Raw genomic sequence first — 18,155 nt, forward strand, 5'->3', positions numbered from 1 at the left:
TCCTCACTGGGCAGGCCACAGTGAGGAGCCACTTCCCAGGCTCATAGCTTCTTTAGCAAAAGTCAGTCTTAACCTTGAGCCCTATGGATTGTTCTTAGGCGTCTAGGATAAAGTGCCTTTGAAACGTTAGAGTAATTCTCTTTCCCGGACCCCACAGAGTCACAACTGCAGCACCAGGGCAGAGACCACGAAACTCCTCATTGTTAGCTTGCTGCCCACAGAGCACCTCTACAGTACTGTGAAGGTTAAATGTTCACTGTCCAGCACCCAGCTATGTAAAGAAGTACAGTGGGGCCTTGACTTACGAGTTTAACTCAAATTACTCTATCAACTCAATGCAAAAAAATCGGCCGAGAGACAGCTGGTATCTCAAAAAATTCGTTAGTTGGGACACTCGTAAGTCAAGGCCCCACTGTATGTGTTTCTGCATTTTGCATTTAATACAATCCTAGAGATGTCCTCACTTTGCCTTTTTCCTGCCTCTTTAATTGACCAACGATGGATTTCATGTAACCTTCCTTAAGTTTATCTCCTTTGATTCTAAAATGTATAAAATGAACTGCAATAAATAAATAAATAAAACAAAACGAAAAAATAAAATAAAATGAACTGCAAAACTGTCATAGCAGCTAGAATAAGCCCCGCCGGTGCGCTGGCCACTGTAGACAGGTTAGTAATGGAAGTTAAGGAGGATAAATTCCAGCAGCAAAACACGTGACTCCATTAAGGTCTGGCTCTGCCTCGGGAGAGGCTCCACTGCGCAGCCGCAGGAGCTGGGCGGGGCCTGCGCAGCCGCAGGAGCAGCTGGGCGGGTCTGCGCAACTGCGGAGTAGCTGGCAGCCCGGGGTGGGGACACCTCGGACCCGCGCTCTTTCGCGCTGGGCCCGAGGCAGCTGGAGCCGCCGAGTTGGTCTGGTCCCTGCGCCCCGCACCGCAGCGGGTGAGACCGGCTCCGCTGCGCCGGCCTCGGGCCACCAGCCGTCCTCCCCAGGGCCGCCGCCACCATGCTGCTGCCCGTGTTCACCCTGAAACTGCGCCACAAAATCAGCCCCCGCATGGTGGCCATAGGGCGCTACGACGGGACGCACCCGTGCCTGGCGGCTGCCACCCAAGCGGGCAAGGTAACCGCTCCCACCGCACGGAGCCTGGGCCCCTGGAGTCCCACGATCTCCGCGGGCCGCTACCCTCGACCCCGCCCCTCATCCCCCGACTCCGCCCCCAGCCTTGGGTTGCCTGGCAACCGGTCGGTAGTCCCGTAGTTCTCCATCCTGCGCAGAATAATGAACAATGGGGTCTCGCATGAATGGCTTTTCTGAGCAGTGAACTGTGCAAGGGGAAGGGACTGGTCAGGGTTAGCAGTGGTAACAGACCTGATTCTCTGCCTTTCCTTCTGAACTCCTTCCACTATGTCAGACTGCCCCGAGCCACACAACTTGGTGAAAAAATATAGACAACGACCCCACCCCCCAATGAAATGATTCAGATTGCACTTTTGATTTTGATATGTATCCATGTACATTCACATCTTTTCCCATAAGTTATTCACTGAATACCTATGTACTTAGTGAATAACTTATGGGGAAAGATGTGCCAGGTGCTGTGCAAGGTGTGGGAGTCACAGAGACGAACAAGACATGGTCATTCAACGGCCACCAATTTTTAAAAAAGTGGTAGGTGTTGAGGATTGACATTCAACATCTCGGCATTCTTGCAACAATGCCAAGGGCAGCACCAGAGCGCTGGCTCTGGTACCTACTAATTTCATGACCCGGGGCAAGTTACTTAATATTACCTACAACATCTGGTTGTTATGAGGATTAAATAAGTTAATATATATGAAGCATTTGCCATATAAGAAATGGTCACTAATTGTTAACTGTTATTTTTTATCCCTCCAACGTCACTGACTAGTGGTTCAGAAAGGTTTGAAGTGATACTTGAGGTCACTCAACTAGAAAGTCATGGAAATGAGATTAGAGTCCTTGTTCTCTGACCCAGCGCAGATTTCATAATGATTAAAACATATATATAATAACCCTTTCCCTTATGTTGTGTATTCTTAGGATATGCCTTGGGATACATAATTAAAAAATAATTTTCATTAAGTTGTTTAATGGAGTAAAGCACTTAGCACAGGCTCTGGCAAAGAATAATGCTCATTGCTATTATTAAGCACTGACAAATGCCAGACAGAAATTCATATTGTGTCTGCTGGGAAGGGCCCATTGATAGTAGCTCAGCCCCTAATTTATTGAGGTCTTATGTGCTGGGTACTGTTCTTAGCTCTGCAGGTGCAAGGGTGAATGTGATGAGTCTCTCCCCCTTAGCACTTATATTTGAGAGGGGAAACCAGACAATTAAGGGGGCAAAATGTATTTTTATATCTGAGATTTGTATGACTCAGTTAAAGTCTGTAAAACATTTACTAACTACCAGACTGTTTTAAGGGTTAGGAAGTGAATTCATTCAGTGCTTGGTTGAAAGATACTAAAGGAAGTGTTTATTATTTTATTTGCTGGGATCGTTTTGGTGTGTCAGAGTGCTCTGACAGCCTGCTGGAGCCTAGCATGTAAGCTGCCCTAGTAAGCAACTAGATCAGCGGTTCTCAACCTGTGGCGGTCGAACAACCCTTTCACGGGGGTCGCCTAAGACCATCCTGCATATCAGATATTTACATTACGATTCATAACAGTAGCAACATGACAGTGATGAAGTAGGAACGAAAATAATCTTATGGTTGGGTCACAACATGAGGAACTGTATTTAAAGGGCCAGAAGGTTGAGAACCACTGACCTAGATCTTGTACAGGACCTTGTTCTTTACAATGCCAGGAACCATGGATTCCCAGAGTTCATAGTGATTGAAAGCCAGCCATGCACAGAACTGTGTTGTAGGTGTTTTAAGTAAGTTTATGGGTGATTAAAGTGACTTTTTGTTAATGTTGGTATCTGTTAATAACCGAGTCTTTTAGAAAATATATGTTAATTTTACGTATTTTAAGGGAATGTAATGAACTGGTTTTGTTGCAGGTTTTTATTCACAATCCTCATACACGGAGCCAGCATATCAGCGCGCCCAGAGTCTACCAGAGCCCCCTGGAGTCTGATGTTTCTCTTCTCAACATCAACCAGGCTGTCAGCTGCCTGACTGCAGGAGTACTGAACCCTGCACTTGGCTGTGATGCTCTTTTAGTGGGGACACAGACGAATCTTTTGGCTTATGATGTCTACAATAATTCAGATTTTTTCTACAGAGAGGCAAGTATACCCCTTGATCGCCATAAAATCCCCCTGACCCATTCATGTTCATTCTGTTATGCTTGAACGAGATCAGACATGGATTTTGGTTTATTACGTGGCTGTTGTGCTGTAGTCCAACAACACGATGATTTTGCCATTTGCATCTGCTTCATCCACTTGACATTTATTTGGTCATGATTGCTAACCGCTTTCATTTTGCATTTCCCTCGTGAACAGTGATGTAGAACATCCTTTCCTGTGCCTGTTTATATGTCTTTTGTGAAGTGTTTAAGTCTTTGCCTATTTATTTATTAGTAGTTTGTGTGTATTATTGATTTGTACAAGTTCTTTGGAGATAGTGGGTACAAGTTCTTTGGAGATAGTGGGTACAAGTTCTTTGTCAGATTTATATATAACAGATAGTTTCTCCCAGTATGTGGCTTATTCCAACAGGTAGGTATCTTTGATGAGTAAGTGTTTTCAATTTTGATAAAGCCCAGCTATTCAATTTTTTTTCTTTAACTGTGTGTGAGTGCTTTTCCTGACCTTCTAAGCCCTTTGGTCACATAGATACGCTTCCTGTGTTATTGCACAAGACTAGAATTGAGTTTAGGACTGTATTAGGGTTCTCCAGATAAACAGAATTAACAGGATGTGTATATAGAGAGAGGGGTGGGGTGGGGTATATTTTAAAGAATTGGTTCACGTGGTTGTGGAGGCTGTCAAGTCCAAAATTTGCAGGGTCGGCTAGCAGGCTGGAGACCCAGGGAAGAGCTGATGTTGAAACACAAGTCTGAAGGCAGTGTTCTGAATTCTTCCTTCCTCAGGGACCAGTCTTTTTCTCTTCAGATCTTCAACTAATTGGACGAGGCCCTCCCACATTATAATCTGCCTTACTCAGAGGCTACTGATTTAAATGTTAATCTCGTCTAAACATACCTCCACAGAAGCATCTAGAATAATGTTTGGTCAAGTATCCTACAGAGCCTTGGACTTCGTAGCACCTTATTGTAGTAGTTTAGTGTGTGACGCCAAGGGCCTGAGTGTGCCCTGCATCTGCGCTCAGCCTTGCATCAGCACGCCAACGCCACAGTGACATACACCTGCCTCTCAGGAGACCATGTGGCTTCTCACATTGATGACGGAGGAATTTGAGTATCCAAATACAGATAAGGATACATGTTACCTCCCGTGTGCCTGCGCATCCTTGTTATCTGAGATTTTATTTTTTTTTCTTCTTAGGTGGCAGATGGGGCCAATGCAATTGTGTTGGGGACACTGGGGGACATTTCCTCTCCTCTTGCGATTATTGGTGGAAATTGTGCTCTGCAGGGTTTCGATCATGAAGGAAAGGACCTTTTTTGGACGGTATGCAGAACAAAACACTCTCTTTAGGACTAATTTTTACTCTAAATGTTCTTTATTTAGCTTTGTTTGTCTTTTACCATCCGTATTTATAATTCTGTGCATTAAAAAATAGCAAAATTTGAATAACACCTGTTGGTGGTTTGTAATCTTCTCTTCCCTGTGGCTATTACAGTCAGATGGAGTGGAAAAAGAGGGCATGCTCATGACACTGGGTTTTGTTTTCAGGTCACTGGAGATAACGTTCATTCCTTGGCCTTGTGTGACTTCGATGGTGATGGGAAAAAAGAGGTATGTGGGGGAGGAGATACTTCTCTCTGTGTTCAGCTGAATACATTTTCCCGTGCGGCGACCTTGGTGTTGGGGGAAGTGTCAGCTTCTCATGGCTGCTCTTGGGCTCTGATGCCTCAGTAATGAGCTCCCTGTTCTCATTTGTCTTTCTCCTGTCTTTTGAACAGTACATCACTTTGCTTGTCTAGTGCAAAGATCAAGGCCGTGATGTTTCAAAGGCACAGGACAGGGAGGGAGGGTGGAACAGTTGATGGGACTGCAGTCATGGTCACAATCTTATAACTTGCTTTTGATGCTTTCGAATCATATCAGTAAACAGTTTTCAAGTTTGGCCAACTTTTTCAGGAATTTAGAAGTTTTAGAGATTGGCTCTTAGTTTTTGAAATGGATTCCCATGGTTCCTCTAGAAATTAGCTTCCTGAGCAGCCAGCGAACTGCTGTGTTGGGCAGCGACTTGCCCCTCTCTTGCCCATGGATGCCAGGCTCTGGCATTTGAAATGGGGCTTCCATCTGAGACAGGCAGGCGCTGAACCAGGGGGCACTTTCAGGTGCGACTGGAAGAACACGCCCTGATGGGATGTGCAGCCCCCATGGCTGGAGGAAATCTCTAGAGCCACTACTTCTTTTTTAAAAAATCATATTTGTATTGATTTCAGAGAGGGAGCAAGAGATAGAAACATCAGTGATGAGGGAATCATTGATTGGCTGCCTCCTGCATGCCCTGTACTGTAGATTGAGTCCAGAAACCCGGGCATGTGCCCTGACTGGGAATTAAGCTGTGACCCCCTGGTTTACAGGTTGATGCTCAACCACTGAGCCACACTGGCCAGGCAAGCCACTGTTTCTTCACTGACTGAATTTGTTGACGTTCACATTGGAGGGAACTTTCCGGAGCATTGGCTCGCTGGGAAACTAGAAGTCTTGGGTAGCAGTTAGCGACATACAAAATATTATGCAATTTTTTGTTTTATTTATGGGAATTTTTCTGTGTTCACTTGCTGAACTAAATATGCATGTTTTTATTTTAAGCTTCTTGTTGGATCTGAGGACTTCGATATTCGAGTTTTTAAAGAAGATGAGATTGTGGCAGAAATGACAGAAACAGAGGTGAGAAGTGTGACCTTGGGCAACATAGATGAGCACAGTCCAATGTAACATCAGATGAGCATGCTGGCCATTTCACAGTCTAGACTGTTGTAGGGTAAAAACTGTGGGCGTTAAACAGAGCTGGACATTACAGAGAAAGAAGCATTTAAAAATCTTGTATAAGACATATTTTGAAAAGACTGATTAAATAAAGGAAAATTGAGTGGAAAGGCATTTGCTTTAATGAGTCACATCATCATCATCATCATCATGGCAACTATTTATTATGCACTTAGTATATGCCAGTCACTGTTCTAAGTGCTTTACATCAGTTAAGTCATTTAACTCTACAACAGCCCTATGGGGAAGGAAATACTGTTGTTCCCATTTCAATGATATTAAGGTTCTTCGTTAAATTACACACACAGGCCATGGCTACTAAGTGGCTTGGTCAGGACTTGAACCTGTGTGTCTTGTCCTCTTCCTCCTCCTCGTGTCTGTAAAATGGGTTTGAATGAAGTGCATAAGTGAGATTTTTATACTTTTTTCTCTTCATTCAAATTAAGTACTTCTTAGGCACATTTCTGTAGGTAAACTTAAGAATTAGATGTTAGAGAACTTGGCTACTTTCTTTGTGACTATAATTACTTCATGTGATTGAACCTGATATATTTCTTAAAGAATTTAAACTTCATTTTTCAAAGCAGTCCCTAAGATTGCCCTGGTCCTTTGTTGTTTTGACATGCTTCGGATATAAGCTGCTGATTTTCCAGCAATGAGCAAGATGGAAGCAGAATAATTAGGATATTCTGAATTAAGGAAATAGAAGTTAAAGGAGCAATGGCTTGTGAACATTATAAACCGACAGAAAGAAAAAAAAAAGAGAAAGCAGAGAGTCTGAGAGGTCAGAATGGCCAGATTCTGCAAAATGTAGTCACGTGGTGTGTGGGAGTCTGGCCTTAAAACTGCACTTGACCACTTATTCTTGCTTCTCAACCACTGAACCACACCAGCCATCCCCTCCCCCGCAAAAAACTGACTTGACAATCACTGGCCTGTCGGTGCGGTGCCTGCATTGTCATTTCCCTTTCATGCAAAGTTGTAGTAAATCTTTTCCCATTTGGTGGGAATCATTCACGTTTCATTGGATTTCTGTTGTCAATACTTGATGTGAGGAGGGTGCATTCTTTTCTAAATCCTAGAAGAAGCCAGGAAAACATGAAGTAGAACTAGGGCTTTGAGGTGACTATTGACCCTCTCGTCCACACAAGAAAAACTAGTGAACTAAGGAAGGACTAAGTGGCATAGGCAATCTGGGCTTAAATATATGAAAATGTGGACTTTGTAAAATTGTTCATTTCAGGGCCATTTTCTTGTCCTGTCAGTTTGATTTTGCCCCTAGCTCAAATGTCTTTTCCCAGATCAGCAAAATCATAATTTATTTGGCAGTTCAGCAGTACCAGGGACTGCCAGAAGAATGCCTCGAGCTAAGTAATTCTGAAACCCTAACAGCACTTTGTATTCAGAGTTAAGTGATGTGGGTGGTTTTGTAGAAAAGCTGTAGGTGTAGAGGAAATTACATAACTATTCTCTGCTTTACAATTTATTTCTTAAATATCTTTTATTAGGGTCAGAATGAGAAAGTAGATCTGCAAGATCATAGATGTTATTAAGCTTTAATTTTAACTTTAAAGGTAATTTTGTTTAGTATGTAAAAATTTATGTTTGAGATGTTAAACTCCAGTCCTAATATATGCATTCTATGTATTTTCACATACATACACAGAGGCATGTGCTTGGGTTGTCACTTTTCTAAGGATTATGTGTGTTTTTTTTCTTTCTAAAAAATGTCTTTCATTTCTAGCAAACAAATTATGTCACAGAAAAAAAAGCATACACATAAAAGACATTTAGTGGTGGATTTTGTAAGTTTTTTTAAAATTTAGACTCTGGGCCCTGGCCCAATAGCTCAGTTGGTTAGAGTGTCATCCTGATACACCAAGATTGTGGGTTTGATCCCCGTCAGGGAACAAACAAGAATCAACCAATCAATGCATAAATAAGTGAAACAACAAATAGATGTTTCTGTCTCTCTCAAAAATAAATTTAGACAGTGGGATATTATAAGTGAAGGTATAATATTGGAATAGTCATGAAAACATTTTGAGTTAGTGTGAATTGTACATACTCTAGATCTTGTGTACTGCGCTTATTTCCTCCTTTGTCCCTCAATCTTATAGAATTTCTTTTTGTAATTTGCTGAAACTTGCCACATAAGCTTGATCTAAAACAGCAAACTTTGGAAGTTTATTCAGTTCTGATTATCCAGCCTGTGAAATAGATGCATTTGAAAAGAGGAATACCTTACCCACTAATGGACTGGAAGTGCATTTAAATCTAATTTTAACACACTTGTAGCAAGGCAGGCAGTTCTACAAAGCCATGCTTCACCTTAAATTGAGTCTTAATGAAACGCTGAGGTATTTTCATGTGCTATTTTTTGCAGATAATCACGTCTCTCTGCCCACTGTATGGCAGTCGGTTTGGTTATGCCCTTGCCAACGGCACAGTTGGAGTTTACGACAAAACAGCCCGATACTGGAGAATTAAAGTTAGTATGATTCAGCCTCTGCTATGCAGAGATTTTCTACGCACTGAGAGACTTCTGTACTAATTATTGAAATTCCTTTTCAGTCCAAGAATTATGCCATGAGCATTCATGCTTTTGACCTTAATTCTGATGGAGTGTGCGAACTGATAACTGGTTGGTCCAATGGGAAGGTAAGTTAAATAGCAGAGTTCAGGTGTAATTCAAACTAATAACTGTCTGAGACATACTGGCTGTAGGATTCAGAACAGTAACGTGAGGGTACAAACTCGCATTCCTTGGCTGTGCTTTCAAATTTAACTTCATAATCTTTCCACATTTTTTCTTCCTGCTGTAGTTGTCAACACTATAGCGAGTGTCCTTTTGGCCTTATGGCTCTAGTTGGTGATAATCTCCAGCGGATTCTTTCTAAATCTCTTCCTGGAAGGACTGAGAATCCATGCAGTCAGGGTGACTAGTCATAGTCAGCAAAACAAGGAATTTTAATAAGCTAATAAAGAACCATTTGTATCGCTCTTTTCTAATTAATGCAAATAGTGTTTCCCCAGCTATAACTTCAAAATAAAATCTTTTTGCTTTCTTTTTTCACTTCAGATCAGAATTTTGTACAGTGTTTTGGCAGGTCAGGGTTGTTTTGTGAGGCTGTCTGTGTGCTGCCAGATCTCCATGGCACCGTTTGCCCTCACTCTCCTCTGCCAGTGATGATTGCCTGGGGATCAGCTAATTCTTGGCTTTTCTTCTTCGATTTTTCTTTACTTTTGGCCAGGACCATGTAAACTTCCTTTGCTATTATGCTGGTCTGGGTGTTAACAATTATAAGGAAAGACTGTGTAGTTGCATATTAAGAAATTTGAAAATCCAAAGATGAAAGGCTTCAGCACCCATAATTTTCAGGCTTCCCTGATGTTACTAATAGCGTGGATACGTGAATGTGATGTTCTCCAGACCAAGGGTAGGAGCTGGTAGTAGGCCAGGACCTAAATTACTTTATTTTCTCATTGCAGTTTTGACTAGAGGATGTTTATGAAAAGATAAAAGTAGTGAGTGGCCTGGGCCATTGAGATTTTCTATAGATAGTCTTTTGTTGATAACATGTGTTTTGCTTAGAACACAATCATCACTTAGAACACAAATCTTCATTGTTGATTTTGAGGTGCATTTGTTCCTGGTGAGTTGGGTATGTATTTGCCTCTCCTAGGAAGAGGAGACTCAAAGATGATAGGAGACTCACTAGGTATCCCAATAGTTTTTAAGGGGAAGAGGGACTCTTAAACAGGGTATTATAAAAGGTTATATCTGTGGTAGAAGGTTGGCTAGTTTGGCATTTTCAAACTTTAGATATAGCTGTATTTCAACATTTATATGTAATAAAGAAATTTTTTTTATATAGAGCTAACCTTTCTTGTATACCTCTATATGCCAGGCCCTGTTCTAAGTGCTTTACATGTGTTAGCTCCTTTAGGCCTCATTCCAACCTAAGGGGTGTATGTGCAGTTATTGTCGTCATGTTCTTGTCATGGACCCGCCGATGAGGAGACAGGCCCAGCCAGGGTGGCTAGGAAGCTTGCCCACGATCCCAGGGATAGCAAGGGCACAGCGGGGCTGGAAGCCAGGCAGCTGGCCTCGGGCCCCAGAGGTCATAGGTGCCTCCTCCGAACCCACAGGGCCCCATGGAGTACTCTGGGAAGCTGCTCAGCTAAATGACCTTGACATTTTCGTCTTTTTAAAAAACGACCATAAGCGATTTTTCAAGTTCTCATTTTACTTTCAGGTTGATGCTCGAAGTGACCGAACTGGGGAGGTCATCTTTAAAGACAACTTTTCTTCTGCAATCGCTGGTGTGGTAGAGGGAGATTACCGGATGGATGGCCACGTCCAGTTAATCTGCTGTTCAGTGGATGGGGAAAGTAAATCGGGATGGGAAAATCCTTGAGAAGTCAGATTTTCAGTTTGATTGGGTCAGAATACCAGACATTCCACTGTAAAATGTTTGCTTTGCTATCCTCTGGTCCTAACAAGTTCACCTACGTTGGGGCATGAGAACTTAGGTGCGTGGTTATCGGACCAGGTAACTGATGACTTGCAAGCAGACCTGGCTGTGCGTGGGCTGTTCCTTAGTGTGGTGAGCATTTGTTCCTTCTCTTCAGTCCGGGGCTACCTGCCAGGCTCGGCTGAGATGAGAGGGAACCTCATGGACACCAGCGTAGAGCAGGAGCTTATCCGAGAGCTGAGTCAGAAAAAACAGAATCTGTTGCTGGAACTCCATAACTACGAGGAAAATGCCAAGGTGGGGCCTAATGTGGAGGGGACATGGAATCTGAAAAGTTGGGGGTCGGCATGTGAAAGCAGAACGAGAATGTCAGTGTCTGCCACGTGCGGGCTCCCTCCTTCCCACTGGCAGGAGCACAGCTGCTTCAGCCTTGTTTGCCTGGGTCAGAATGGAGGCGCATGTGTCCTTTCATCTAGAAACGCCACTTGCAGGCAGCTGAGCAATAGCGATCTTTTCAGTGGTCCAAGACATTTGCGGCAGCGCCATTGGTAGCAGCGAGCGGTGGGAAGCAGCTTAGATGGTGACCAGGAGCAGGGAGTATACGCTGGGGAATATGAAGCTGCTCAAAAGAATGAAGTGTATGTACTTGGGCTGATATGGAAGGATATGTGGTATTAAGTGGGGAAAAAAAAGAAGGAATACGTATGGGGTATCTTTTTACAAAACAACATAAAAAGTGACAACCTGGGACCCTTCAGTCCGCAGGCTGACGCTCTTTGCATTGAGCCAAACCGGCGAGGGCACACATAACTATTTTTGAATTTGCTATGCTAAATGAATTGTTACTTTAAGAGATCAATGTAAAAAATGTGAAAGGCATGATGGGGTACAGTGGACCTGAAACACAGAAAGGGACGAAGGTATTTTTGCTTGGGAAAAGGCGGGGTAGAGCAAGGGGGTGCTAATGAGGAGTCTTCTGAATTCTGAAAAGCCAGATGAATATAAGATAACCACAGCATTAACAGCGACGCTGGTTCACTGTGGTGACTGAGTTGGAAGCGTGGGATGTTTTGCAGGCCGAGTGGAGCAGCCCACTGAGTGAGGCCGATGGGCAGTGGGGCACAATCCCAGCCAACACCAAGCTCCACACCGCCCTCTCAGTCAACCTGGGGAGCGAGACTCGGGCTGCTCACACAGAATTGTGCATTTCCACTTCGAACGGTAAGAGATGATTTAGAGCTGGCATTTTTAGGCACCTGTGCCATCTCCGAGTGGTTCTTCAACTGCCTTCCGTTTCCCCTCTTCCCCGCAGACACCATCATCCGAGCGGTAATGATTTTCGCAGAGGGCATTTTTCTAGGCGAGAGCCACGTGGTGCACCCCAGCATCCACAGCCTTTCCAGCTCCATCTGCATCCCTATCACACCTCCCAGAGATGTCCCTGTGGATCTGCACTTGAAGACCTTCGTGGGTTACAGGAGCAGGTGACCCTCTGCAAGTCCGTTGATTTGCAGACGACACTGAGAGGGCGAGACGTGGGGTTTTTCCGTGGCACCAGGGGTCCCGCGGGGCCACAGGAGCCTTTAATGGTTCCCAGGACCTTATTTCCCTAATTCGAAATCTTCCAAAAAAGGGGGGTATTTAAGTTTCAGATGGTTATTTTCTGGTTTTAGTCTGATGATTTTATAATCACAAGATATGGTTAACTGATGATTTGTCAACTTCTAGTTTTGACCACTAAGATTGTAAGGGTTGGGATGCAGCTTTATATTAGAGTTTTATATACCTCAGCTTGTGGAGGAAATCCACTGGATTTGTGGGAGACAAAAAGCCTTTTCACACTTTTTTTTGGTTCTTTTAAGCCCTTGGTTTATTTGTATATGTAGACTTACGTTATCTCCAAATCTCAAACCCCATTAACATATTACTTAGCCTCAAGTTTTGGGTGATTTTTTTTGCCATCTGTGAAACCCTTAATATCAACACGAAGACTTAGTGACTGTATTTTCTGGGCCTTGCGCTTTGAAACCGTTCTCTTGTGTCCCATTGGTCGGCCACAGCACCCAGTTTCACGTGTTTGAACTGACCAGACAGCTCCCAAGATTCTCCATGTATGCGCTGACCAGCCTGGACTCCGCCAGCCAGCCGCTTGGTTACGTCAACTTTACCATTGCTGAACGGGCCCAGAGAGTGAGCATCTGGCTGTTTTCTTTCAATACGTGTGCATTTTAGAATCCTTTGGATGTTATTTATTAGAAGAGAGGAATCACATGAATGAGTTATTTGATAGCAGTGAATATGACATGAGTTATATGGCTTGGAGTTGGTTGATAACCTAACAAAAATGTTAAATTACCCCCTTCCCCCATTCTGAAAAAATACAGACTGTATTTACCTGAACAAATCCTCAGTTACAGGTGAATGCTCACCAGTTTTTAATTTCTCTCTATGGTTATGGTCCCAGTGTGGTTGTCCTGACCTAGTATTTAAAGAGGATCCTGCATCCAAATGGAAGGAGAGTGGGACTTGGGGCTGGGAATATTTTTGGGCTCAAATGCTACCTTACCTGATTAATTTCTTAGTGATTTTTGGGAAATGCCCTGCACCAGTCTGAGCCTCAGTTTCTTATCTGTGAGGATATCTTACCTCCCAGGGGTCCCTGAAGATTACATAATTGGTGTAAAAGCTCCTTGTAAATTTGAGAGACCTGATACCAATGGACTTTAATCATGGCTGGACCTCAGATTCTTAGTGAGACTTTTTAATCACGTAGATTCTCAGGCCCGTGCCCAGCCCATGGAACCAGACACCCCCATAGGTGGGCCCTTCCAAAAGCCTCATGGTGGTTCTTATGTGGAACTTGCATTATAAACCACTGTAAATATTAACTTATTAATATTAACTTATTAATATTAAATTTTATTGTGTGGATGTGTCACAGTGTCTATGCTCTGTGTGCATGCATATTTCTTTTTTTTTTTTTTTAAGAATGGACTGGAGTAATTTTAAGCAGGTTACATTGTCCAGAACATAGCCACAGAAGAGCTATCGTGTAAACAGAATTAGCACCATACCTGAATTGTTTCCGCATTGCATATAAGTTTATGTCTAATTTGAAGATACTATTAAGTCATGCATGCTGTGGGGCCAGACATAATTATGAACATGCAGGTGGGGAAAGGGAGTGTGGTTAGTGTTTCCCTGGTGGGGGTGGTGTGTTCATTTACCAAACAATGAAACGAGAAAGGAGGATAACTCTTAACAATGACTGTACTTGAAAATGACTATATACTTGAAGTTCACTTCATCCTATTCATTTTTAAGGTTTTTGTATGGCTCAACCAGAACTTTCTGCTCCCAGAAGACACCGACATTCAGAATGCTCCATTTCAAGTGTGTTTCACATCCTTACGGAACGGTAGCCAGCTGTATATAAAAGTAATGCTGAGTGGAGAGGTAAAGTTTAATGTTTTGGACATAACTTAAGTCTGTTAGGTTTTCTGCCTCCCTCCCTCCTTCCCTTTAGCACTTCCTTGTTTAACTTGGGGAGGGTTAGAATACAGAGGTGAACAGAAACATTTTCACTGTTTGAATGATTTTGTTGTTTAGTTTATGAGGCTAAAGGAATGATCTTTTAACCTGCTGCTAAAATAATGAATGTGGTTTGTAATTTCCTTGAGGGTTAACCCCTATCTTATTCATCACCACTTATAAATTTATACTCAATAAATGTGTTGAGAATGGGGAAATTCAGGTTTCAGCTTAGTTTGTCTTTAATATCTGAGGATGCTGAACTTGTCTCTTTTCCTCTGGATAGATCACTGTGAAGACTGATGACATTGATCTGGCTGGTGACATCATCCAGTCAATTGCATCATTTTTTGCTATTGAAGACCTTCAGGTGGAAGCAGATTTCCCTGTCTACTTTGAGGAGTTACGAAAAGTGCTAGTTAAGGTGAGGGCTACCAATGGATGCATTTATGAGAACGTGGCAGTTTAATGTCTGAAATGTTTCTCGTAGGGGAGTAATGGCACTACGACTGTATGTGTGTTATATGATAATTACATTTTAAAGCATTCTGCAAATTCTCAAAATCAAAATTGAACTAGTATTGGAGAGTTCACTAGTTAAAAAATTTCTTTTATAACAGTGAGTGGTTAGCTCTTGACCACCCTGCTTTCTTTCTTTGATTTGGGGGGAATACTTTTTAAAATATATATCAGCAGTTTCCTTTGCTAACCCTTCATCTTACTTTTATCTACTTTGCTCTTTGGTTTAGGGATTTCCAACAACACAAATTCAAAAGAAAAAGGAAAAACTAACAATTTTGATTGGTCCCAAATTATAACAAAGTTCCTACCCCCAATCTCTAGAATGTTAATATGAGCGTTGCTAGGGCTCCCATGCTTAGGCACTAACAGGATCCAACTGGAATGTCATTGTGAGTGTTGGAGGCAGCACAGACTAATCACTTCACTGAGGAGGAGCTGACACAACGGGGTTAAGATGGGCCAAGTCAGCAGGGGCAAGGAGAGGGCCTTGCTATGGTAGACAGTGTCTTCTCAGGCCGTCTGGTTTTTAAGCAGTCTGGGAGGTCTTTTTCATTCCTGAGTGTTCACGGTCTCCAGGTGGATGAATATCACTCAGTGCATCAGAAGCTCAGTGCTGACATGGCTGACAATTCCAACCTGATCCGAAGTTTGCTGGTCCGAGCTGAGGATGCTCGTCTGATGAGGGACATGTGAGTATCCACTGTGACTAGGACAGGTACAAGATGAAACATGGCAGCAATATGGAATAGCAGCTCTCAGATGCTACTAGGAGGAGTGTGTTTGGTACAAAGACTTTGTAAAATAACTTGGCATTATCAGTAGAGTTGAAAATACGCACACCCTGTGCCCCAGCAACTCTCCTGGTTTACAACCTAGAGAAACGAATGCCGGTGTAAAGCAGGATATTTTTATAAGAATGCTCATAAAGGCTTGTTCATGAGAACCCCAAAGAGGAGACAGTCCAAACTAGCATCAACACTACTGTGGATAAATTATGGTATGTCCATACAAACGGAACACTGCTCGCAATGAGAATGCATGTATCTCAATAACATGTGCCAACGTGAACAGACCTTATAAGCATAATGGAGATAGGCAGAAGTAAGACTCAAAAGAATATGTGTAAAATGCTTCCATTTATATATAGTTTGGAAACAGATTAAACTAAACTGTATCATTTGGGAAGCGTACATAGATGATAAAAATATAAAGAAATGCAGGGGATGTCGAGACTGGTTTGGCTCAGTGGATAGAGCGTCGGCCTGCGGACTGAAAGGTCCCAGGTTCGATTCCAGTCAAGGGCATGTACCTGGGTTGCAGGCACATCCCCAGTAGGAGATGTGCAAGAGGCAGCTGATCGATGTTTCTCTCTCATCGATGTTTCTAACTCTCTCTCTATCTCTCTCCCTTCCTCTCTGTAAAAAATCAATAAAATATATTCTAAAAAAAAAAAAAAAAAAAAAAAGAAATGCAGGGGAGAGATTCTCATATAAGATAGTATTTTCTCCTCAGGAAGAGCACATTAGGAAGCTTCTGGAATGCTGGCAATGCCTTTTTGACTTGGATAATAAACATTTGTTCTGTGAATTTTTTCAAATGTGCATTATATTTTACAATAAAAAGGTGAAAATGAATAGGGGCAGGTCTAGCAGATTTTGTCTAATTATGCTAATTTGAAGCCTGGAAGATAGGCGATCACCTTGCTCACTTTTCCCAGCATAGTGGGCACTTGATCATTCTTGGCTCCTAAATTCAAACAAACTGTGGACTGATAAGAGAGGAAGACCACTTGCCTTCCATTTATTTGTAAGAAATAGAGTACTTTGATAGAAACTTCTCAATGTTTCCAAAGCAAAATTTAGAATTACCCTGCTTTAATGACAAACAGCTAAGAATTTGGTGTCTTCTATTCTTTGTGCCTGAGAAGTTTGCACGGTTTTTTCATTTAAGCCTGCCATATCGAGGTACAATGATGTTCAATTTCTATTGATTTACACAGGAAAACAATGAAGAATCGCTATATGGAGCTCTATGATCTTAATAAAGACTTGCTAAGTGGATATAAGATTCGCTGTAACAATCACACAGAGCTGCTGGGAAACCTCAAAGCAGTAAATCAAGCAATTCAAAGAGCAGGCCGTCTGCGTGGTAAGTCTCTGTATAGCGCTGTCATTAATAATTTGGGGGTGAGAATCACTGAAGATGGTGGTAGCTTCGAGAATTCATATGGGGGCCTGTATCTATAGAGACTTTTAACACTCAGGTTGGCACCAGTCGCTTGAGTTTCAGTCAGCCTGTTCAGCTTGGTTAGTATCCAGATTTCAGAGGAAAGAAAGCTTGTAGTTCCTTTTCTTAGACCTTGCAGCATCCTTGAAAGAAAAACCTAGTGGCATATACCCAAGAGGAAAGCCTTAAGTACCCTTATTAAAACAAACAAAGGGAGACTGAAAATTAATGAGTTAAGTGTTCAATTTAAAAGTTAGAAAAAGAATAATAAAGTAACCCAAAGGAAAGGAAGCAGAAATAACCAGAGATTTTTACCTAAAATCTGCTGTTTGGGGTAAGTGCTTTTGACTTCCTTTTAGAGATAATCTTCAGTAGGTGGATATGAGCTTTGATCCTTTTCTATAAAACTGACTTGACTTCTAGGTTTGAAATGGTCTCTAGATTTGGTTTGTGATAAACTTCCTCATATAGGTTATCTTTTTAAGGGAGTGATAAGATAATTTAGTTGAATTTGCACTACCATTAACTCTCTTCTACCCTAATTTCACACTGTTTTAAAGCTGGCCTCTGATTTATAATTTCACTTTTAATAATCTTTCAGATTGTACTGATTTGCTATTTCTTTTCATATAGTTGGAAAACCAAAGAACCAGGTGATCACTGCTTGTCGGGATGCGATTCGAAGCAACAACATCAACACTCTGTTCAGAATCATGCGGGTGGGGACAACTTCTTCATAGGAGAGAGAATAGGTAGTGAAGTTCCTAGAAAGTGTTCTTTCCTAAAAATCTAGGTTGGTTTGCTTTGGATCGAATCCTGGTGAACTGAGGGTGCTGAGAATGAAAACAACCTTGGTGAATTGTACAAATGAAAGACAAAGCATTGCATCTGAAAAGTGTATTCACTTTCTGTTTTTAAGATCCAGTAGTTCTGTTGCCAAATAATAGTAGGTTTGTATGGAAGGAGGTGAATACTTTTGAAACATTAGGGCTCCGAAGTCCAATTATTTCTGCATATATGTAAAGCTGATGTATAGATACATCTATTTTCTTGTAATTGAACTTGTAATTTTAAAATAGATTACCTACCTTTACACATTAAAATTTGTGTTGACTGATTTTAAAATCACCACATCAGAATTGCATAAACCATTTCTATTACGTGCAGAGAAAAAAATACGGACATTTGTGTGCCTTCATTTTAATCATTGAAAGGTGGGTGTAAACAGATTTGTATTAAAAGTTTATGTGACCTATTGGTTGGAGTAATGTTAACTGCTAAAATAGACCTCAGAAT

General features: G+C 42.0%; 2 protein-coding genes across 7 annotated transcripts in view; one reads left to right on the plus strand and one right to left on the minus strand.

The window, feature by feature from the left end:
* OGFOD1 (2-oxoglutarate and iron dependent oxygenase domain containing 1) overlaps positions 1 to 18,155 on the minus strand; it is a 41,939-nt gene that overhangs the window by 7,996 nt on the left and 15,788 nt on the right. Inside the window, exon 14 of one of the 6 annotated variants that reach the window (XR_004973559.1) lies at positions 5,626 to 6,479. The exons of 4 other annotated variants lie outside the window; for them this stretch is intronic. The gene's annotated coding sequence lies outside the window, so the exon portion shown is untranslated. Of the gene's footprint in view, positions 1 to 5,625; positions 6,480 to 16,774; positions 17,017 to 18,155 lie in introns of those variants that run through there. One more of the 6 variants, XR_004973560.1, reaches the window with a different exon arrangement.
* Positions 804 to 17,995, plus strand: BBS2 (Bardet-Biedl syndrome 2). The gene is made up of 17 exons (XM_036345157.1): positions 804 to 1,121; positions 3,031 to 3,258; positions 4,483 to 4,608; positions 4,834 to 4,896; positions 5,926 to 6,003; positions 8,489 to 8,593; positions 8,677 to 8,763; positions 10,362 to 10,497; positions 10,738 to 10,877; positions 11,657 to 11,801; positions 11,893 to 12,064; positions 12,641 to 12,770; positions 13,905 to 14,036; positions 14,398 to 14,535; positions 15,210 to 15,322; positions 16,633 to 16,781; positions 17,493 to 17,995. The coding sequence occupies exons 1-17, from the start codon at positions 1,005 to 1,007 to the stop codon at positions 17,597 to 17,599; spliced, it is 2,166 nt and encodes a 721-aa protein (XP_036201050.1). The 5' UTR covers positions 804 to 1,004; the 3' UTR covers positions 17,600 to 17,995.

Source organism: Myotis myotis, unplaced genomic scaffold, assembly GCF_014108235.1.
Source record: "Myotis myotis isolate mMyoMyo1 unplaced genomic scaffold, mMyoMyo1.p scaffold_m19_p_19, whole genome shotgun sequence".
NCBI classification, from domain to species: Eukaryota; Metazoa; Chordata; class Mammalia; order Chiroptera; family Vespertilionidae; genus Myotis; species Myotis myotis.